This window comes from Peromyscus californicus, unplaced genomic scaffold (genome assembly GCF_007827085.1).
Source record: "Peromyscus californicus insignis strain IS unplaced genomic scaffold, ASM782708v3 Scaffold_25__1_contigs__length_3188244, whole genome shotgun sequence".
Taxonomy (NCBI): domain Eukaryota; kingdom Metazoa; phylum Chordata; class Mammalia; order Rodentia; family Cricetidae; genus Peromyscus; species Peromyscus californicus.
In genome coordinates, this window is record NW_026294536.1 from 1,209,141 (window position 1) to 1,233,457 (window position 24,317).

The 24,317-nt window shown below is 42.5% G+C and overlaps 1 protein-coding gene across 3 annotated transcripts in view; it reads left to right on the forward strand.

Annotated features, from left to right (window-relative positions):
• Lpp (LIM domain containing preferred translocation partner in lipoma) overlaps positions 1-24,317 on the forward strand; it is a 615,165-nt gene that overhangs the window by 446,967 nt on the left and 143,881 nt on the right. For all 3 annotated transcript variants that reach the window (XM_052753866.1, XM_052753868.1, XM_052753867.1), the window contains exon 8: positions 17,995-18,121. In XM_052753866.1, coding sequence (XP_052609826.1) covers positions 17,995-18,121 — 127 coding nt within the window. The remainder of the gene's footprint in view (positions 1-17,994; positions 18,122-24,317) is intronic.

Sequence of the window (24,317 nt, forward strand, 5' to 3'; positions counted from 1 at the left end):
CTCTTCAGTGAGAACTTAGTGACAGCCTCCCTTCAGGGCAGACATAGTGCTTAGTGAAGAGACAAGGAAGAATAAAGATGGTCCCTACCCTCAAGGAGCTCACAGTCTATTGAGTTGCCTTTCTGATTCTCCCACTAGATTATGAGCTCCTGGAGGGCAGGCACTTGTATTCATCTGAAACGGTGTATACGATGCAGAATTAAGCTTCAATTGCCATCATTGCCCTGTTGCTTTTGTTAGAATCATTCCAGCTACGTGATCTCGTTTGGAGAATGCAATGTCCAGAGATTGAATGAGAAAAGGAAGGAACAGGTTGACAACGTTTTCTGCCCCTTAGTGTTGGTGCTCAGTGATCTGCTGCTGCCTGGCTCAGCCCTTGGTGCCTTGGGGTTGGGAGGAGTTAAGGCTGAGATATCTCTGACACCTAGTTTTGGTTGGCAGCAGATCCATTCCCTGCTTGGTCAACTCATATGCTCTAGGCTATCAGCAAACAGCCAGGGCCAGACTTGGGCTCTGGGCTCTGAATCTCAAGCATGTACCTTGCAAAAGTCAGAACCAAAGTCAAAAGAAAATGATGAAATTCACTCTCTGGCCAAAATGCTATTATTTCAAGAAGGACAACCAAGTTTCTTGGCACAGGAAGTTGATCTGATTGTGCTTATGTAATCTGTTGTGTTTGCAAGGGACAGAGTCATTCTCACAAGTGTCTTAAAGGGGAGGTGCTGACTACCTCTAGTCTGCGCTTGAAATCTTATTTTTCAGAGCATTTTTACAATTCATTACTCACTCATTGCAAATCAAGTCTCTGAAGTCCCTGTGGTAGGAGTTGTTGGCCTTCGCGATAGTCGCTGGCTCATGAGGCATGACTAAGGCCCAGAGAAGTTGGTGACTAGCCTCTCAAGTTCTATAGCTCATTGTGCTTCTGTTCATGGATACTCTGCTAATGGCTCAGAGGAACCGAGTGAGAGAAGTGCTACTCATTTTTCTCTGGCTAACACATTGGGAGCCCTGAGCTTTTTTTTGGCTTGTTGTTTAGAAAAGTCAGAGTAGGGTATTAAAGATTGCTTCTCCGGCTTATAAAATACTGTTGTCTATTACTGTGACTTTGATAAGGTAAACCTTGTCTGTCATGAGCATTGTCTTCCATTCAGTCTTGTCAATATTGATGTTTAACATGCTCTTAAGTAGTTACATAGTGCTCCCAGTGGTCATGTCCAAACCTATTCTGTCCAAAATAGAACCAGCGTAGTCCAGAATAGGAAGATGAGATGTAAGGAGGTTAGAGTGTGCCAGACTGGGGGCTTAACTTCTGGCCTTCTGGGTTCTGAGTTCAATTTTCTTGTACTACAGAGTATCTCAATCTCAAGACCTGATCTCCCTGCTGTCTTCTGTTTGAGATTTTGAGCCTGGTAAACCGGAGTCTGAGTGAAGTAGCGTGAAGTATCTGTTCATGTAAAGAAAAAAAAATCACATTATTCAAAGGATCTGTTCCATTTGTTTAAAGAAATGTATTAGCAGGGTTTACCTCTAGTTTCTTTCCCCCACAAAAAAAAAAAACAAATCTATTCAATGTTTCTTCCATCTACAAATTGAAATAGAGAAGTTGGCCTAATTCTGCATTCTCTTGTATCACAAGTAATAACACATTCTAAAGAATGATAAATAGCTTGTCGGAAACGTAGATGGGTTCTATAAATATTACCCAAATCTCAGTAGTCAAAATCATGTACAGGAGAGGACTGCCTCTGTGACCTTGCATGCTGCATCTTTCTCCTCCTTCCAGACCTACTTTGGTTGTTAAGAACATTAAGGCCAGAGCCAGACAGACCTGGAGGAGAGTCCTGTTCTTCCTGCATGACTAGGTAGACTTCAGCTGGCTGCTTGTGCGCCTTGGCCTCTGCTTCTTCATTTCATTCCCATCTTTATCTCCATTTAAAACTCTTGAATCTGCATAGTTTGTCGTTGAGAAACAGTGTCAACTCCACCTTAATATCAGTTTAAACGGTAGAACCATGAGTGTTCTAGAGCACACCATAGTCTCGCCTCTCCATTCAAGTGCTGACCAGGACAGTATCTGCCACCTCTCTGCTCAGTTCCTGCCATTTGAACTAATGAAATTTCACCTTTAGTTATGAATGCACTATAACAACATGACCCAAAGTTTGGAAATAGAGAAGGGAAGACAGATGCCAACAGCCGTGACACACTTAAAGTATTCCACATTGTGCTAAGGCCCGGGACTGAGGCTAGCCTTGGACTTGGCTGTGGTAGCTAGGTAGAGTGCTCTGGAGCCTTACACCTTGGTGCCTTCCATTCCCATTGCTGAATGAGGGCAAAAGGGAAATACCTAAGCAGGGAAAAAGGGCATTGCAAGTATTCAGAGTAGAGCTTGCCTTCCCAAATCTTAGGGCCATGGTTCTGGGGAGACGACTGAGCAGTTAGGAGCACTTACTGCTCTTGCAGAGGACCTCTGTTCAGTTTCCAGCACCCACAGGGTGACTTACAACCATCCAAAACTCCAGTATCAGGAGACCTCATACCTTATTCTGACACCCACAGGCACCAGGCATGAACATGGTGCACATACATACATGCGGACACGACACTTGTACACATGAAATAAATAAATCTTAAAACATTTCACTGTCATGTTGAAGGATGCTAGGGAGTTGTTCTGCCTCTTATATGTTTGCATGCCATTGCTTCTGCGCCATAGTTTGTTTCAAAAGAAAAACAAAATGCGTGTGAAGAGGATGAAGATTAAACACAGTTAGGGAAATGGGACCTCAATAGGCAAAATGACTGTCTAACAGGATTTGAAAGATTATTATATATAGCAAAGAAGAATCTAGACTTCTTGCTGGCCAGTCTGCTGTGTCCTTACTTTCTGTATTTCTGTACTTTGCTTGTTAAAATAAAAGAAATCCCTGCATCCTGGTTATACCTATAATTGTAGATCCAGTTGTAGCGTCATTTGACACTGAACCCTTTCAAACTGTCCTACATGGCAGTGTCATTGTTGTATGAAGGGGCCTCACCTGCTGGAGTGTGGGTGCCTGTGCGGCAGATGGGGAGCGCTTCAGCTAAGCTCTTCTGTAAAGTCAGCACATAAATACTTCTACAAATCTATGGAAAGAGTCAAAGGAAAAAACCAAAAGCAACCCAGCTTCTGTTTTGACTCTCTTTCTCTTATGTGGAAGCTTGGCCATGTCAGTGAAGTCCCCGGGCACTCAGATCTCTCTACCTCAGCCTCCCTCTGCGTGCTGAGTTGTTGGTATCAGACATCACCACAGCCGCTTTCGGGCTCATTTTCTCCAGCCTCTCATTAAAGTAATCACTTTTAAAAATCAGCAGCAAGAGCGTGCATTTCAGTGAGTAATGTTTGGCCTCGTCTGGAACAGCTGGCCCGCTGGGCCACGGTCCTGAGGTGATCTACAGACAGCTCGCTCAGCAGCCTTGTGTGTGGGTTGAGGCTGCCAGCAGACAGTTTCCACCCCTTCACTAAAATACACTGCCATCTTCCTACTCAGCACGGACAATAAAGCAGATGAGGAACAGAGAGACAGTGAGGAGCCTGACCCTATGGTGATCTATAGGAAGGATGCTGCCAGTCTGATGCACTCATTCTTCCTACTCAGGTCCTCACTTAAAACACCATTTTTCTACATCTCTAGATGTCCAGATTCTGCCTCCACCCAAGACATAGTTACTTTCTTTCTCTGAGTGTCTCTCACTCATACCAACTGCACCCCGCTTCTTTTTTTTCTGTGGAGGAGGAGAATAGCATGTTATTACAACATTTTTCTTTGGATTTGTAGACATTCCTTTAACTTTTTTCCCCTTCTGTCTAAGAGGACAGAGCCCATATCTCATTAGTTTCTTTAGAAAAACACCAATAGGCATGTGGTTAATACTCTTAACAATGATTATGTTGTTTACGGTCATCTCGCTGTAATTAGAACGGTGCCAAGTTGAAACAGTGTGATGTCCACACTTCATGCTTCTTGCTCTCTTCCAAGAACCTCCATGAATAGTCCAGAAGCATCAAAAACAGAGGACTGGACATGAAGCATGTTCAGTAGGGCTGAAAGACCTGGGTCAGCTGAACTGCATTTGCAATTCAGTACAATAGAGCCTGTAATACCATGGCTTCTACCTGGTACTCAGAGTGGAATGATGGGGTTGGTAAAGCATCCAGAATTCTGTGATATTCTTGATTGTGATAGAGTACCACACCTGGATTTGTTGGACTCACTTGAATCAAATACATTTCGTTCTTATTATACTGACACCCAGGATCACCCTCTCAATCTCTAGAAGTGAAGAAGTTTCTGGAGTCAGTGTGGTTTATTATAAATCCTGTCTCCTCGTTCTCCCAGCTCTGTGGTCGTGAACAATTTATTTCACTTCATTCTTTCTCGGTTTCCTCATTTGTGAAGTGAGATATCAACCTCCTTCTCATGGGATATGGAATGCAGGGAGTGGGAAAGCAGAAAGGGAGAGAGGCGGCTCAGCAGTTGAAGACACATGCTGCCTGTATGGAGAACCTGAGTTCAGTTTCCAGCACCCACAAATGGCAGCTCACAGCTACCTGTAACTCAGGCTCTAGAGCAGTGCTTCTCAGCCTTCCCAATGCTGCGACCCTTTAATACAGTTCCTCATGTTGTGATGACCCCAACCATAAAATTATTTTATTGCCACTTCATCACTGTAATTTTGCTACTGTTATGAATCCGTGACATAGATACCTGACATGTGACATACATACATACATATGTAGGAAGTGAACCAGATGGAGGGAAGAAACTAATAAAGGTAAAATATAATGATAATGGTGTGTGTGTGTGTGTGTGTGTGTGTGTGTGTGTGTGTGTGTGTGTGTGAAGATGCTGTAATGAAATTTATTTGCATGCTAACTTAAAATCTACTTTTGAAAAGCCACAAAAAGAAATATAAATAAAACTTCAAATACATTTCCTTCACTAACTTATTTCCAAGATTAAAGGAAGAACTTGTACATAAAAGAATTCATACAAAAGTAGTTGATTTTATAAATATTACTGTTGCAATTCCCAGGCATACAAGGTCCCAGATGAAGAAAATTCTTTCCATAAAACAGTAGTGTTTTTCTTAGAAAGTCAAGTCATTGGGAAATTGCAATGGAAACAGAAGGCATTGGTGCTGGCTTATTGAGGTTTTAACCTCACCTCGATGGCATTCAGTTCATGGGGTACATGGAGTGAGGAGGAATGTCCCTCACTGATGCAGAAAAGGAAAACTACAGGGAATAGCATCAGCACAGCCAGACGTGGAATTCACTGTAGACCACATCTGTCTGTGCCAGCTGTTGCCGGTCTGTGTACACTCGCCAAGAATAACAGCAATGATTTTCACTTTATAGCAACTTCCATCTCAGGATCTCAGAAAAATGCATCAGTGTAGATTAGGGCTCCCAAGATCTTTGCCAAGAATGGGCACGCTTTACAGAGCATCCAGAGTGTACCACTGTTCGGAGGGAGCCTTCTGGGGTGAAAAAAAGAGGAATAAACCAGTTTTCAGTTAGACCTACTTTTCTGATCTGAATTTTCTTCTCAATTTTACCCTCTATTTTCAGATAACCTTGAACACACAGCTTCCCTCCTCAACTCTCTCTCCTTCAAATTAATTAAAATTAATTGATTAGAGGACTCATTAACCAACAGGTGATCTCCAGTGTGCTTTGTTTCTGAAAAACGACAAGGTGTAGCCAATCTAGACTTGTCTCCTGAATTTTAGAAAGGCCTTGCTTCTTATGGAGAGTCAGTTACTGCCATATTTTATTTTATCCATCATTTGGCCAGAACCCAGCAGGAAATCCTTATCATACTGGTCATTAGGAGATGGCCCTGAACTTGAGCTTTTAATATAGAAGACATTTTACGGTTCTTATTTTCTTCTGTTCTGAGGTTTAGCATTGACCCTTGTATCAGACATTGATAAAGGAAGTGGCTTTTGAAACTCAGTTTGATTGTGCTTAATTGTGAATGAAGACATTAAAACTGGTCTTGTTTCTCAGGCTTGGGAGCTTTCCTTCTGTACTGAACCTGCATGGATACTCTTCATCTCTTGGTGTCATCTCTATGCAGAAGTAGTAGTACTTTCTCCTAAAGAAAGTTTCCATTGATCCTACTTTGTTATGTGTATTAAATCCTTAAGAATGAAGGGTAGCTGTGGGGGCATTGTAGGTGGGTTGAGAAGTTGGGCACTTCGTGTGGTGAGCTTCAGTCTTTAGGATGCCCAGCTTGAGTTACATACCAGGTTCTTCACTTACTATCAAGGTACTCGGGCCTCAGTCCTCCACCCCCCCCCACCCCCCACCCCCCATCCCACCTTGGCAAATCAGTATGACTGCCTATTGAACTTGCTTGGCGAATAAATGAATTATTTAATGTGAAATATTGTTTGACCTTATCTGGCACCTGCTACATAGTACACCTTAATTACATTCAGTCTTCCAAGTTATAAATCAATAAATATGTAAACAAAACACCAATGCAGTTCTACGTCTGAGAACTCATGTAAACATTCCTCTGGTAGGACTGGCATTCCATTGCATGGCTGATTGATCATAAATGGCAATGCCCTTTGCCTTTAGGTTCAGGATCAGAGCATGATCTTTCTTCCCACTGCTCCAGTGTTGGTGAATGATACTAAGTCATTCATGTTCTCTCATCCACCTTCCTGCCACATTTGAAAGACATCCATAGCTCAGAGTTGACAGGTTGTGTGAACACTTAACACAAATAATCATGAGCCACTGTTAAATACTAGCACATGCCATGTATCATCTGCATACTACTCATGCTGGCTCTGGAATAAGTAACTATCCCCTTTCCCTGCCCGCCCTTCATGTCATTTATACATGAAGAAGCTAATGCTAAGTTAAAAAAGAAAAGGAAACCTTGTGAAGTGTCTAGAGTAAGTCGAATGCTTCTGTTGCTCTGCCTCCAAAGCCCACACTTTCTCCATCACACCACAATCAGTGTTTCTGAAAGTAAAAGGGGCCACATTAGTCTCCAACTCTGGTCTAATTAGCATCATGCTTTAATCAGCAAGGTTGACTGTCTTGATTAACCTTTATGATAGATCATGTAAGTTTCATATTTCTAAATGAATATATAAAGATAGCTGTAAATCAGTGGAAAAACACTGCGCTAAGAACAGCAGGCTCATATTTAACTCATGGCTCCGCCACTCCTGGGTGTGGTTCTATCCAAATCACTCCCCCATAAGTCAGTTAAGAAACCACTGATTTGATTTATTTCTTCATAGTGAATAAAGAAAGGTGGGGGTGGGAAAGAGAATGGAAAGGAAAGGGAAACCCCAGGCTGATCCTGTGACAGGAAGACTCTGGGGTTTGTGTTGTACCAGGTTGCTCGTGGACTGTGAAGGAGCGAAGGAATCCAAAGGAAATTTAATCTTACAGTGGTGTATCGCCCCTGAAGTCTATTGCTCCAGGTCCTGATGTGAGCCCCTCATCGTCTTGTGATGTTTTGGCTACAAGGACAGTTTCTGTCCTCTTGATTCCATATTATCCAATTATGTGTTTGCATACCAGTCATGCAGATGTTCAGTGAACTGTGACATTAAGTTCTAAACCACCACCAATGGCTTATGGGGACCATTTTACTCAACTCATGGGGTGAGTTCTGTGAGCACCCATTTATATTTTAAGCAACTAACATCTATTTGATTAAATAAATACCTTGCTGTGGATACCAATTGTTGGTGAGTGGGTTGGAATTAAAACACAGGCAGAGCCTGGAATTGATACATTAAGCATCTCTGCCACAGCGATTGGAGCCAACTTTGTCTTTGATCTGTTGTTTTTTCCCTTCATATGTCTTGATTTCCTGACTGAATTATAAACCATTCAACTAGGTGCCTCACAGCCATTGTGATGATTGCCTTAATACGGAATTAGTCACTAATAGTTGTGGGTAATTGAATATAGATTTAACTAGAGGCTGCAGTTTACTGCCTGGCTACCTAGAAATAAGGACTTTGGACTAGTTGCTCATTTCGTCTGTCCAGATGTCTATCTCCCAACATAATGAGCTTCTTTGATTTGCTTTTCAGGGGTCAAACATATATATATATATTTTTTTTTACTGTTATTCACTCTTAAGTGCCTTGCCTACGACCCTGCAGTCCTGGATGTCCAATGTGATCCTCTCTCCGGGGGCAAACTTGTTTGTGGAGGGTGGCATTTTTCCAGAGCAAAGCACTGGCCCTCTCTTTGTCTCCCAGGTGCCTTGGATTGCTGAGCAAGACAGTCCTCTGACTCAGATGAAAACTAAAGCCTGTTAGGTGAAATGTGGGGAGTTAACCATTTGTTTGCTGGTTTGCATTTCCCACGAAAAACTCAAAAACAGAAATTCACCTCAGCCGTGGAAAGTGATGTGCCAAGCACCACATTTGCATATTAAAACTGAAAACGGATTTGCATGGTATTTCAGTGGCGTGTGTGTCACGTTCAGGCATCTGTCAATCCCACTAGCTAGAAACAGCTTGTGCAGTGAGAAAGTGTTTCTGTGTGTAGAAGACTGAGAAGCTCAGGCCTTTCGTTTCTTCCAGCCTGTCCACACTCCGGATTCCCCCTGCTCTCCTGGTTTCAAACTGAAAATACTGAAGAAGAGACTAGAACCTCATGTTTTGAAAAGTGTATTTGTTATTTTCTAAAAGTCGTTCATTTTTCCTATATTCTATTTAGACACTTTAAAAGTATTTTTAAGTAAACTGCTTGCAGCCCATCCTGCCGACTTTGCTGGACTTCATCTAGTATCTGTTTTTCATTTTATGTTCACAGTCAATTTGGCATCTCTGCTCTACACTGTTTTACCATGCTCTGAAGATTATAATAGTCAGAGACAACATCTAAGTAATTAATTAATAACAAATGACTGGGGAAACCTCATTTTGAACAGACAGTCAGTTAGAAACAAGGTCAAGGCTACAGGCCAGGAAGAGACAGCACACTAAGGTGACTATTAAAAGTGGGGTTTCTCACCAGGCCCAGTGGTGCACACCTGTCATGGCTACTCTTGGGAGATGGAGGGAGGAGGATCAGGAGTTCAAGGCCAGCCTCACTGCATGACAAGTTCAGTGCCAGCCTAGATTATATGAGACCCTATCTCCATAAGTAAATGAATAAATAGAGAAATGGGGTATACCTTCTAGTCAATAAACTTTCTCCCCTCCCCACCCTCTCCACCACACCCCACTCCAGTGGAACAACACATCATGAAACCTTCCTTCCCAACAAAGGAGCAAATAGCTACTGCATTTTACTAGGCAACCAAATTAAGAGGGAACTTTTCCTCCAGGAAGCCACTGCTACCTAGGTGAGGCATAGCAAAGATATAGTTTAATTTGGGAATACAACCACAAACAGTTTATTCCATTCATCAAACTTCTGTGTCATCCATCTTTGTGAGGAAAAAAAACAAAGGAAGAGGTGTCCTGCATTTCTCTGTCTCTGCTAATGACAGATCTATTATGCATAGCATGCATAAAGCCTAATTGATAGGCCCGATATAGTAGGTAGATTTTGGTCATCACAGTATGCTAGAAATAGCTTCTGTTAGCCTCCTGTAAAGCAAATTGAGAGGGGTCCTCTCACTCCAGGGTCAGTCTGCTTGGAAATAGCCCTGGGAGGGCTGAAAAAGGGAACTATAGAGTCATTACTGTGATTAGATCTGCTACAGGGCTGTGGCTTCACTTTCCCACTGACCACTGAGGCACCTACTACTTTTCCCTGGCTCTTGTCTACAGGGCAGTGTGGCATCACTATTTGTGGCTCATGTGCCTGGAATTCCTCCAGGCAGGAAAGTGAGAGGAAGGACTAGTCCATTTTCCATCTAACATGAGCCTCATGTCACTGTTTTTTTGTTAGTGTCAACAGTTTGGAGGACCAACAAAATTTGCATTTACCAACATCAGTTTGTGAGACTTATGGGTAAAAGTACTCGTGGTTATTATGGAAATTGCTAAAACAGTCTGTGGAAATCAGGAACACCACACCAATAGGTGGTGGGTTACTGGAAAGATCAGTAAACAAGCATTCCACTTCCTTTGTTAAGAAGAATATCACCTTCTTAACAAAGCTCGACATTTCTTCCCTAGTAACTGTAACAGCAATATTTAGTGGTATACAATGCTTCTTTTATGAATAAGATAAATTACTCTTCAGCTTATAGTTGAGAAAATCAGTAATAGAAAAGCAAAATCCTAGGGAAAGTTAAAAGATATCGGAACTCAAAGTCAGCAAGCCTAGACACTCTTGACATGGAGACGAAGAGTGCTAACTGTGGGGAATGAGAGCCATTTTGGCTCTGGTAGAGCATCCTAAAACCTTGGTGTGGTGGCGCTGCAGGTTCCTCGCGGATGCCCGGCCCTTCTCTTGGTTACAGTAGCTTTTCAACAAGTCCATCTTGCTGAAATACGGGTACATCCATCCTCTCCTGTGAAGACTTTGGCTTAAGAACCGTGCTTTAGAGACAGCAACCCATGGCATGAGAACAGAACTGTGCCAACGGAGAAGTCGTGGGTTCTCACTAGGAGGGGGCAGGCAGGTCTCTCTCTCCTGCCACGTGACTTTTCCCTGGCCCCCTTGCTGTCCGCTACTGTAGCCTGAAACACAGCAGGTATCCCAGCATACCTTCTGTCCTTGGCCAGACAAGGTACTTCATCTGTTTACACAGTGAGGCATTGAGTGGAGTGGGACATTCAGGAAGAATCCAGAAGTAAAAGCAGCCACAGGAAATTGCAGAGTAGGAACTTGACACAGCTAAATGGTGATGGGGGGTGCTATCAGAAATATATGTATTTTTTCTGGCAGGCTTTCAGCTCTAAAATGGGGCTAATTCTACCTTTTGAAAAGAAGATAATTTCAATGTTTCTTTTCACAAGAACACATAATTGAAGTCATTTTCCTTCTAAGAGGAGGAACCTCTTGTACATCATTACAAATGGACAAGAAAAAAAGAGCGTCTCTGCTACCCGAAATGATAGAGTATTCATTATCATGGAATCTTCCAGAAGATTTTGGCTGCTTTTTCCCGGTGTTGTATTTGCCTAGGAGTGCGTTTCTGGTGAGATTCAGACTCGCAGTAAGTTCAAGTCGGTGGTACCTTGCAGGTAAGAAATCAACAGCAGGTCAGGGTACTGGAGGAAAATGACCCCAAGCAAGGTCATGGTCAGTAACTAGATAAGCTGCTGCAGTGATGGTTATTGAGTGACCACTTCGCACCATGGATCCTTACCACATGGAGCTGCATTGCTGGAAGGAACCATTGCAGGGAGCAGGCATTGGCCTGAGACACCCCCCCCCCCCCCCCCCGTTTGTGTCTTAGTGAGGGCTCCTTTTCGTGTATCCTCTTTCCTCAGAAAAGACACTGGGGCTGTGGTTGCCTGTACCTATAATCTACCACTTTTGAGGCCAAGGCCAGAGGGCAATGGTTTTGAGGTCAGTTTGGGGTGCATAGAAAGGTTCAGGTCAGTTTGTCTACATAGCAACCAAACTCTGCCGCTACCACCCCTACCACCCCCCAAAAGTGGGTGTCGGTGGAAAGTTTCCTTCTCGACCCAAGGAAAGGGCATGGGGGATAAAGTGGTTAACTTTCAGAGCCTCTTGATTTCGTAACCCAAGAGTAGTGAAAGTTCAGTAGGCTGCAGAAGCCCTGTGAGGTGCCCGCTGCTTACTCAGATTCAGAACACTGAATGAAGCGCGGATGCTTCAGAGGATGCTGACAAGCGGTTCACGTCCTCTTATAATGGAAACCTCTGTATTAAGGAGGTTTCCACTGACTCAGTGTGCATTTATTTTTACAGACTACAGAATATCTCTAAACATAGAAATATGTGATTTCACTCTCAGAGCCGACAATGACACCTGCTATGTTACGGTCACAAACACATGATGAAATAAAATCAAGGAATCTTTGAGAGTATTATTTTATAAGTGAAGAAACTGAGGCCCAGGAAATGAAAATAATTCCATAAAGTTCTTCAGTCAAATTATAGACAGAAAAAAATATTAAAAAGGCTCCAAATGATCAGATAGTTTTTAACCATGTAATAACCTAGTTATATCCTGTGTAAGAATGAATATACAAACCACTCCGCGCATAATAAAATATTACATGACTGTGCTGGGTGGAAGCTGCTGTTTGCCTTATTATTAATATGGTGAAATGTTCTTGTTGAGCAAGGATTCTGTCCATTTGTATTTCCTTTGCAGAAACCACTCCTCATTACTACACAGCACCACCAGTAATACAAGGAAAAACCTAGACTTATATATGCACATTTGGCGTCATAATATGTCTTTTCTAATGACACTTACCTGGGCAACGGTTTAGTAATGTGGACCAGAATGTGTAGATAGTTGGAACTTTGATCTGAGGAAAATGTATTTAGATTAAGGGCAATAGACAAGTGCTTGCATAGAGTAACAGCACTCAGTTTCCCATGACTTTCAGCATTGGCTTTTGAAGGTATCGGTTTCCACTTTCCCTGGTGTAATAGTGTGAAGCAGCTCGCTCAGCCTGAGGGGTAGAGGCCTCCTCTTTGTCCAGTAACTGAAGAACTAAGCCTCCACCTTCTTGTGCCTCTCGTGGCAACTTCTTTATTATATTATTATTATTATTATTGGGTTTTTTTTGTTTTGTTTTGTTTTTGAGACAGCGTTTCTCTGTGTAGTTTTGGTGCCTGTCCTGGATCTCACTCTGTAGACCAGGCTGGCCTCGAACTCACAGAGATCCGCCTGCCTCTGCCTCCCAAGTGCTGGGATTAAAGGTGTGTGCCACTGCCACCTGGCTCATGGCAACTTCTAACTGAAAGAGGGAATCAGCAATGCTTCCTGTGTGCCCAGAGACAAGAAAGAAATCGAGAGTTAGCCACACAAGTAAATATCAGAGCTTTAAAATTGTATTACTTACTAAATTGCCTAGAAATACCCTCATGTCTGGGTGAATTTTGTGTATGTGGTGTGTGTGTGTGTGTGTGTGTGTGTGTGTGTGTGTGTGTGTGTGTACTAGTGTGTGCATCTGTGCACATTCAAGTATGTGCATGCATATGGGTGTAGAGGCCAGAGTGCCACCTTGGGTGCCCTTACTGAAGAGTCATTCCCCCTTGTTTTGCGTTTGTTCTTTTTTTATTATTTTAATTCCATTATCACAGCACACGTGGGTGAGGTCAAAGGACAACTACTGGAGTGGGTTTTCCCCGCTCCATGTGGGTGCCAGGGATATGCTCTAAGAGAGGAGCTTGGGAATGGGTACCTTTACCCTCTCAGCCGCCTTGCTGCAGAGTGGGCATTTTGGGTTTTGTTTTATTGTACATGTATTTCTTTGGAGGTCAGAGAGTAACTTGTCGGCGTCCTTTTCTCCCTCTGTCATGTGGGTCTTAGGGATGAAATTTAGGTTATCAGAATTTGTAGCAAGTGCCTTTATCCCACCTTGTTTGTGTCTTTGTTTTGTTTCTTTGGTTGGTTTGTTGTTGTTGTTGTAGCTCACCAAATAGGCCTGGCTCCACCTACCCAGCCCTGGGATTACAAGCGTTATACAATAATGACCTTTTTAAACAAGATCCTATGGACTGAATTAAAATCCTTGTGGTTGCAAATCAAGTTGAGCCTTTACTCCAGCCCTGATTGCATTTTAAAATAATCTTTGTGATCTAAAAAATATTGTGCTGTATTCATAACTTTAACAAAGGTAACCACCACTTGAAAATCTCCTAATCATTTCCTCTTACCTACAATGAAGACTTGGCATTGGCTGCCTTCTTCATTTTAGCTCATTTCCCCTCTAAGTTTTCCCATGTATTCTGTGTACATTGTTCTTGGACTCCATCCCTTTCTCCCTTCCTTCCTCGTTGCTCTTATGGAATCTGATTTATCCTTAAAGGACAAAGGCTCATATCTCCCAGAAGCCTCCTCCTGGCATGCTAGAACACTGGACTCACACCTGTATCTTACTCTTTACACATTTTTGTGATTGTCTACTTTGGGTCTTTTTCTTCTGCAACTCCTAAGTTGTCAGAGGTAGAAACTCTTAATAATTTGACGTGATCTTTGCAGTCCTTGGCGCTTTAGATTGAGAAAAGTTGGAGTTGTCTGAAGTCTGACCCTGTGACAACTCACCCGTGTGGCTTATGATGCTCTTGTGCCTTCACTAAGTGATTCAGACATTTCAAAGAACATACATATTGGTGATTAATGTGCACATTCAAAAGAACGTCTTTGTTTTTATTTCTTTTGTGCTGAGCAGTAATCCTTCACATATATAAAAATCTTGGCTTATATAAGAGTAAGTTGATATAAATCTAAATCACTATCTAATAACATAGCTAGAAGGGCTTGAAGACACTAGTAGGGAATCCTGAGAGGCATTGCTGTGTAGCAAATATACACCCAACTCAGTTCACCAGGGAGTCCAAGTTCTGCTGTTTCTCCACAGAGTTCTCCTGTCCACCACAGGGTTGCTCACTTACCCACTTGACCTCAGTTTTCTTGTCCATAAAGCACGTTCACACGTCATACAGGGCCATCCTCTAAGCATTTGAGATTACTTATATGTGAAGCAGGCACCTGGGAAAGGGTCGTGCAATCGAGGAATCATTGGATCACGGTGAATATTATACTACTGATGTTCACAGTTCTGAGTGAAGAACCCAGAAAACAGTGGAAATCATCCCATCCCAGTGACCCTTCACACATTGTAAGTTGTACATTTTTACCCTAAACTGTGCTATAAATTACCCAATTGAAAATAAACAAGTTGGACATGGCTGTTCATTTTTCTTAAGATATCATGAGCCCTGATCTGTATTGCAAGGGGGAAATTATAGAGATAATCGTCTATCAGAGTGAAGGTAAAATACAAATTTCTTATGGGATTGAACTCAGTGTCCTAGGCTACCTTCCCTGGAGTGAAAAACCAACTCTTACCTAAAGAATCTGTGGTCTCCCAGCATTCATCCCAGACGTGTTCCGTATTATACCCTGGGACAGGGTTGGGTAGGAGAGTCATGTAGACAAAATTCAAAATGCTGTGAGATCATCTAGGTCCTTCCTCATGAGACATAACTCTCAATTAACAGTGCAGTGTGGTCCCCAGCTTAACTGTGGCTCCCCTCGAGACTTGTCAGCTTTATGTTTTGTGAAAGCGGTCTCCATTCCATAGAAAGCACACAAATGTGAGATGGATTTTTTTATTGTTTTTTGTCGTTATTGTTTTGTTTTACTCCCAAGCTAATGATGATATTTTAGTATAATGTCCTCTCAAGATGCTGAGCAATGGCGCTGGGCTACACCTCCCATGGGGCCACATGTTACATGACAGAACAGTGCTCATAGCACCTTGTTATGTTGCGATGACCAATATGTGAGGTGCATCACGGCCTCCTTTGGCTTATAGTGTTTTCAACTTACAGTGAGTTTATAGGGACATATATATGAGCATGATAAATCTAATAGCATCAATATGCAAAAAGTAGAATTTAAATGGAAAAGAGCCCTTCTAAACTCGGCAAGCAAAATAGGCAAGGATGTTTGAAGAGTAGAGAGGGTGATACTTTTGAAGAACATCTGTGAAATACTGACAGAGTACTTTGAAATTAGTCATTTTGAAATGTAAGTGCTAAGAGTAGGCATTTCTGCCGTAGTTTTGTGGGAGATGGATTTAGTTTCTTACCTCTTGTTTATTTTAAAAAAAAAAATCAGATACATAGGCTGAGGCAATAATGAATTGTATCCTTTGGAAGCAAGATAATCACGTGCTCTTTAGTAACTGCTGAGTGAATTAAAACAGCTGGCATTAGTGCTGATAGCAGTGACAGTTGGGGCTTCTCCAGTACCTCTCTGTTGGAAGCCATGTGCAACACGTGGTTGGGGGAAGAGGTGCGTGGGTACAATTTGGGCTTAGATGCCAGCATCCTCTGGACTCACCTCTCCTTTTATTGCACACCCGAAGGAGAGCAGTTCCTCCCGTTCCATCTCGGCTGTCTGTTTTGCCACCTGAAATAGAGAGCCCTTCTCCACAGTGCTCTGAAACGGTTCAGTCCCATGTTCCCCAGGTGCCGGTTGTCTCACTGTGCGTCTCACAATGACCGAGCGGATCTGAACTTACCCAAAGTTCAGAGGCTTGCCGAAGAACTCCAAGTCCGGTTGTCTCTCCATCACTATTCGTAGAGTTTATCTGTGGTCTCAACCATAGGCTTCTGACTTACAGAGAAGCCCCAGATACGCCAGTGTCACAAGACAACGATCAGTTGAAGCTCCCTGTCTGTCCTCTTCACTCATAGGGCCGTTTGTGGTTGTTACTACTCACTCACACCAAGGTACTTCTCAGCTCTGACATTTGCTTCCTCTTGGAACCCTCCACTTGGCATGGATTATATAGAAACTTACTCCAGGGGTTTAGGAGTAAACAGCATATCTTTATTATTTGAAGTTATTGTGGCTTAAAAAAAAAAAGTCCCATTTCGTGAATTTCAAAAGTAGCATTTACATAACATAAAATAAAGTCACCAGCTTTCTTACCCAGCCATGCACCCTGAACTTCAGAAATGACTGGTGTGATAAGATGCATCCATGGCATTAATGTTATAGGGGCGAACAAGCGCTTTTGGTTGAATTTAAGGTCCTCTGCACAGTACAAAACAATGGCCAGTACTGTAAATCTGGCCAGTAAAATAATATTATTATTTTACTCAATGGCCATAGTATTAAACTTTCCTCTAAAGCTACATCTCTCTACCCATAGATTACTACAGTTCTCAGACATTGACAGTGACATTTATTTGGGCAGTGGATAGTAGTTAACACAAAATTCACAGCTGGTCACAGTGTAGAGGATAAATGATTATAGAACAGTGGTTCTCCAAACTGGGAAAATAGTAAAAAACAGAGAAAAGAGTAAAACACTATCAATGAAGTCTTGTTTGTGTCGAGAATGCTTCTGTGCCTTAGACATCACTCAACTAAGCAAAACTGCGTTAGGCATGATAATGTCTATAAAGAGATGTGTGCGTTACAGGATTTTGTGCCTGATAAGTCCTTAGGTCAAGTGAAGATGTTGGGGGAATGAACACCCAGCTTTCAGCTTTGTAGGATTTACTCTTAAATGATTCTGAAGACAGAAACTCTCATGCAGCCGTTGCAAGAGTGTGTCCTCACCAAGCAAGCACACACTCCATCCGTCTCTCTCCCCCTTGACAGTGGCCAGGGCTATCCTCGTGTCTAAACTGTTAATAACAGCATTTTTTATCTTTATAATTCCCGGGTTAAAGATACGGGGTGCTGTTGACAAGGGTGAGTTGAAATGTAGGAAAGGGAGATCTAGTGAGCTCCCTTTCGGGTCGATGGCACGAAAACGTTGCTGAGCTGCCTTAACTGGGACGTGATAGAAGTGTGTTCTGGCTTGGGCACGGCGAAAGCTATAACATGTACATTTGTTTGAACAGGAAAACACAATGGCTGGGAGCTTTTGATTGTACCTGAGGTTTCTTCACCTAGGTATAAGAAGTCTCATCTATTTTTTCTCTTTTCTCTGAATCCTCTCCGAGAGAGCTCCCTTTAACCCCTGACAGTGTGCGCTCTCCAGAGGAGCTATCTTTATTGATGTGCCTGTAGACTTTTCTCTAGGCTGTATAGTCTTTACTGGTCATCTTCCTAATTACTACAATAACAATAACATGACAACTACTTAGCAGTTATTGAAAAATTAGATTCCTGCTACTGGAAACACAGATTCTAAAGTATGAGAGACTCATCTAGAAAAGGCAAGTAAATTAAGTGGAAGGACAAAGGTCAGACACTGGATAAGTAGTAAATCTTAGGGCCAACACAGGTCTACAGATGGATGGACCTGTGCTGCTTCCTCCCCAGTTAAGCAGATTGCTGTAGTGTATGTTTAGACCAAGTTTAAATGGTTATGTGTTTTCTTCCAGGCTGGACACCCTGGGCCTATGGGGCCTCCTTCTGTTCCCCCATCATTCCGGCCAGAAGATGAGCTGGAGCACCTGACCAAGAAGATGCTGTATGACATGGAAAATCCCCCTTCTGATGAGTACTTTGGTGAGTGGGGCTGGAGCTGACTTTCAAATTAAATGTCGTGTTCCATTTTCCCTACTGAGGAATGGGGGTTACTATCAGCTACCCTGGTGCAGTGTTTGCCTCCATTGCAGGAGAGGTAGTGTGTATGCATGCAGTACTCTGCATTTCTGACTAGACCACCATGGATAGGAATACAGTGAGCTGGTACTAAAACCTCAGGGTGTCTTAGAGGTATTTGATATGCAAAATCAAGACACACTTTGGACAGTTTATTACCTTTGCATGAGGCAAAGATAGATCATCTTTGTGCATGTAACTCTAAATATTTATGAATAAAACCTGGAATCTGATATGACTTAACTGTTTTCTCGAGTCTTATCATGACTAAATTCAGGAGGAAAAAATACTTTTCTGTTTGTCGCTTCTTCCCTCTTTAAAACTATGAGTAACTGTGAACAGTTAATGTTATTCTTCCCAGCCCATTAGTATAAGTCGAAGGTCTGTGTCATTTGTGAGCTGCTGTGGGCACAGCTTATCAAGGGAGCTATAATGCAGAAGGGATGAGACAAACACGTGGACGATGGTGAGTGTGTAGAGGAAAAAGCGGAGTCCTAGGAACTCCTGTGAACGCTGTGAAGAACCGGAAGTCACCCTTGAACCCAAACCCTCTAAATCAATCTGAAATGTAGAGATTGTTGGCCAGCCAATCTCATTGTTTTTAAAAACTGTTATTTTTGTAGCATGTAAGTAGATTAATTCTGGGAAAATAAATTTCAAACTGCAACATATTAAAAACTGTGAAATAGGAGATAGTTTTCTCATTACATTTAAGAGATACTAAGTTACCCCATTTGAGTTGGTATAATAGTTTCTAAACATTCTTTCTCTACTGTGTGTTGGTCTCATCACATGCTTTCTGAGTTGGTTCTTGAAGGATGTGTAGAGAACGGTCATGTGGGTCACAGTAATGAGTAAAGGCTCCATGCTTGAGAACTGAACAGGCTTTTGCATGCTCATGTATTTCCTATCTTCGTGACTTCTCTGATACACAGTGAAAGGCAAACTGAGGCCCCACTGACCCAAAGCTGAGAGTGTGTGGAGTATGCTGTATGAAAGGCATACACCTCCTGTACACAGATATCACTATAATTTAGCTCAAAGGCTATAAGGTGGGAATAAAGAGCTCTGATTCTGGAGCCAGGAAGATGACTCAGCTGGTGTTCTGGTTTGCTTTTCTGTTACTGTGATAAGCGGCATGACCAAAAGCAACTTGGGGAGGAAATGGTTTATTTCCCTGTGCTCCATTACAGACCATCATTGAGGGAAGTCAGGGCAAGAACTCAAGGCAGAGACCATGGAGGAATGCTGCTTATTGGCTTGCTCCCGGACTTGTGGCCACCTTTGTTACACAACCCAAGCCTATCTGCCTAGAGATGACATCACCAATAGGGTCTAAGCCCTCCTATGTCAACTAGCAGCCAAGAAAATTACCCGCTGTGACACCCTGGCCACAGATAGGAGGGCACACAGGCCAATCTGATGGGAGGCAATTCTTCAATGATGATTCCGTCTTCCCTGGTGCGTCAAGTTGACAAGATGACAACAGGTTAAAGGTGTATGCCACCAAGCCTGGTAACCATTTAATCCCTAAACCCCACATCATGGAACAGAACTGACTGTTGCAAGTTGTCCTCTGACCCCCAGCCCTACACACACACACAAGCTTACTGTGACTCACACATCTCCCAGGCCCACTCTCTGCACCTCTGCACACACTAAATAAGCAACTACATGTTAAAAAATAATTTTTTAAATAAGTCTTATTCTGGTCCCTGCTGTGCCCCTGACCAGCTAAGTATTGCTAGCAGGTCCCTCCATTGCCTAAGCCGAGTTTCCCACCTTGGTGATTAAAGGTGTGGAGTAAATGTTCCCTCGCAGTTCTTTCAACACCAGCAAATTCACTGTGGAAACGGCACCAAGCCAATGAAATCAAACGGTGAGGCTAAACATCAGATTATGGGAATTGGCACAAAGGCATGGAAAAAAGGGAGACAGAAACAGGCAGAGGTGTCTGCTTATATCGGAGTATAGTAAAAGTTTATTGCACTATCCTCAGTATAATAGGAGGAGGGTGTATATCAGAACCCACGATACACTGAAAAAATGTTAATGATTAAAAGTAAGCTGTCTATAATTAAGATATATTAAAAGTGAAAAGCTAAATTCTGAGTGTGTGTGCTTCAGATATTGTGCAGCAGTATGTGCAGTGATAAAGTAAACTGAGCAACAATGGGTAAATGTTACACACTCAGAAAACGGATACCCATGATCTTAGAACTATCTCAGCTCTACTACATACTAGCTTAGAAGACTTGCACAAACTGTTCCCTCGGCCTTCTCTGGTGCTGTTTCATCTACAGTGTGGAGACAATAACTACCTTATACTGTGACGGGGAGCAATGCATGAAATATTTATAGAGCACACTCAGCCAAGTTCTTGGCATGTAGAATATGTTCGATAATCAGAGTTCACCAAAGCTCCAGAGACGTGCTGCTTATTTAAGAAAGTAAGATATCCCTATTAAAAATCCATCAATAGCACTTGATTTAAATTTAGGTTCTAGCAACAGTAAAAGGTGTGTCACCAACAGTCAATGTAATCACTGCCAAGTGGAGGTTGCTACCTTTCAGAGAGAACTGGGGAAGGTCTTGGTTTTACTGCATGTTTATGATATGGCAGTTCTAGTTTATGAACTTCAGAAATTAACTTATTTTATCCTTATGCAAGAATGTAATCCTGCAAAGTAGATGTCACTATCATGTTCCCCCTTAGAGAATTAATGTCCAGGAATGTTAAGTGTTTTGCCAAGTATCAACAAATAATGGGCTGTAGAGCTGGATTTCGAGCTGTACACCAAGTCTATATCCTTGAACACCAGGCCCTCAGATGGAGGGAATTAGATGGTAAACTCAGGGAAGAGGGTTTAGTGGGAAGATTGCCTTTGGAGAGATGGGCAATGAAGGATGAGGATTCTCTCCTAAATAGATAAAGTAAACAAACTGTAAATGGTGCCAAGATTGTTGAACAATAATGGACTTTATGTGGAAAGCCTGGATCTTTGCAGGCTAATCTGGTGGTGTTTCCACAGGCATTGGGTTTTCCCTCTGAAAGTGCTTATGTCCCACAGGGGCCAATGAAAAATTATGATGTGTTATTGCAGCCAGAACACAAAGTGATATGTGATTTAATCTACATGCAGCCACCATTCTGAGAAATTTCAGGAAAAGAAGGAATATTTAGAGGCAGCAATAGAAAAGTAATTATGTAGTCATTAAGCTTTGGGTGAGTCTTTACACTTAGTTTAATTAAACTTTGGAAATAGGAAGATCCTAGAGAAGTGGGAAGATTTCTGATGAGGAAATTTTTGACATGAAAAGGGAAAAAATGGAATTGAAGCCCCCATGTGGAATTGGCAAATATTAGGCAATGGGTTGGAGGGGTCAGTTGAGACAAGTCTTTAAAAGGTTTCTAAGCCCTGGCTGAGGCCTTTGAACTTCACCTTCTCTAATGAGTTGCCTGTTGAGATCTAGTGTTAAGGAGATGGTTCCATGGAAAGTGCTCACAAGCACAGCCTCAGAGCCTAGTTGGAATGCCATCTTGGCTTATGTTGCTTAGCAACATAAAGTCAGGAGCGAAAGTACTTGTTACAGGCCTGCCTTGACCATCCACTCTTTAAACATGTCCCATCACCTTCTCTGCTGCAGAGAAGCTGTGCCATCAATGGGCACAGACAGGAGCAGCCTGGGGATTTCAATACGGATGTCCGGACAATGGTCCTATGTGAGGGAAAGAAGAGAGGTCCATATGCTTGCCTGAAGACCGAAGAGGAAAAGTGAAATAGCACTGTTTGGCCAACAGAAGTAGATAAAATTCTCACTTACTCTCTATCAAGAAAGAGTTGAGAGGACCAGAAGGCATTTGGAGATTGGAAAAAATTCTATTAACTATCGTATTACCCAAGCTTTGGCTCAAAGTCTTATCCCTTGGAATTATCTGTTTGGTGGAAAACTAGAAGGATGCCTTTACATTTGAAGGGAGCCTCAGCTCTAGTGGCAGATGCTTAGAGTGACCAAGGGGTAAAGAACTAGAAATCATTCTAACTTATGAAGAATTCAAAACTTAAAGAGAACTTTAAAATTAGATATAAAATGACGGAGGGCAAATCACTAGAAAACTGGGCGGCTAGCAACTGAGCAGCTCAACCTTACCCTTTTCAAGTCGTTTCCAAGGAAAATATAAAGGGAAAGTTGAGCTGTAAACCATCTTGGAATGGCTCTTTGAAGATATCTGAGAGTTTTCTGTGTTGACTGAGATCACAGATTGCAAGATTTCCATTTTCATCCAGTTTGAAGGCAGGGGCATCGGGATCCGTCTCTGATGCATTAGTGGGCTTTTTGGAGCCCAGTGCCTAAGGTGTGACAACTTGTGCAGCTGTGGTGCAGCGGGCAGGGACTTGGACCTGCCTCAACTGAATGTGCCAGGCTCTGCTGACTCCCCATGGGAGACCTTGACTTGCAGGAGGTAGGAATGGGGGAAGTGGGTTGGGGAAGAAAGCTGGGGGGCAGGCAGGCGAAATCTGTAGTTGGTGTGTAAAATGAATAGAACATTTCTTTATAATAAAAAAAAAAAAGAAAGGAAGTGCAATTGCTTATGAGACAGTTCATGAGCGAGAGACTACAGTACAATTCCAATGGCAGTCTTCTGACTGAGCTGCTCCTAGGACTGCAGACAAAACTGTTGGGTGCCTAATCTCTGAAAGTGGATCTTGTACTGGATCTGAGAGGAGCCTGAAAATATCTGACAGTGTATGTTTAAGCATGCAATATAATTATCTTGGCATTGTTTATATGCTGTTGTCTTAATTTAAAAAAAAACCAAAAAACTAATGTGTGTGAATTTTAAAGTTGTTTCCGAGGCTATTCGAAGAATTGCTGTGCCTTCAGAGCAGTACAAGGTAAACTCTTTCTGAGGGAATCTTGTACTTAACTCTGAGGATTGTTAGTAGAAGATAGTGAGAACTTTTGCATGGAAATGGGATTGTGCTTGGAACTAGGCTTTACTTTCCTTCCAAAGGATACTGGGACAGATTAGAAGACATGAGCAGCGGCAGTATGAGGCCCTTGTTAACCCCAAAGGAAGAATGATGGGTGTACTGTCATTCCTGACGTCACCTGCTCACCATGCTTAGTACTAAACACCTTCTCTACTGAGATCAAATTGGAGGCCCGATGATGTCCATGGACCGAAACAGCTCTAGAACAGAGGATCGGTTCCTCCCTGTGCTAGCTGGGTCACTCGGGGAGTGAGCATATCCACAAGCTCACCTGAGATGCTTAGGACACTGGGAACATGATTTAGGTGCATTTGAAATTTTGGAGGAAAGAAACCCCGGGTCTAGCCTGACAACCACTGAAAGATAGTCACGTGTGAAATGGACTTGGCCAACAGTAGCACAGGCATGGGGTGGGAGAGTTGGAAATTCCCATTTATGTATGGAGAACTAGCTTTTTGAACAGACAAAACAAAACCCTTGAAAAATATAGGTGAAGATCCTCTCTCTGATGTTGAAGCTGGTGATGCACCCATATGCTGTGTGTGGTCACTATGTCTTTCCTCCAATGTCCAACTCTGACATCATGTGACTGAGTTATCTAAAGTCACCCTTAGTAGATGCACCTCCAAAACGAGTCCATCACATCTGCTTTTAATCCCAGCATTTGGGAGGCAAAGGCAGGCAGATCTGAGTTCAAGGCCAGCCTGGTCTACAGGGTGACACTCTGTCTCAGGGGAAAAAAAAAAATGTGTGTGTGTGTGTGTGTGTGTGTGTGTGTGTGTGTGTGTGTGTGTGTGTGTGTGTAAATTTAATGAGTCAAATTAAAGTTTTTAATGTTAGTTTTAAAACACTTCCATGCTTCTTGTATCATCTGAGCTAGACAGAAGCCCGGGTAAGGGAACAGTAAATTCATTTCCATCCATAGATGAGAAAACCAGATGATAATGAGCCTCCATGCTCTCCAGGACACTATGCTGCCCTCACTAGTCAGAGAGCCAACCGGGATGGCCCTGGCACAGACCTCCCCATTCCTGAGTCTCTCCTTTGCACTTTATGCCCTATGACCACGTTGCCAAGCTAGTCATGGACCAGTTAGATCAGTT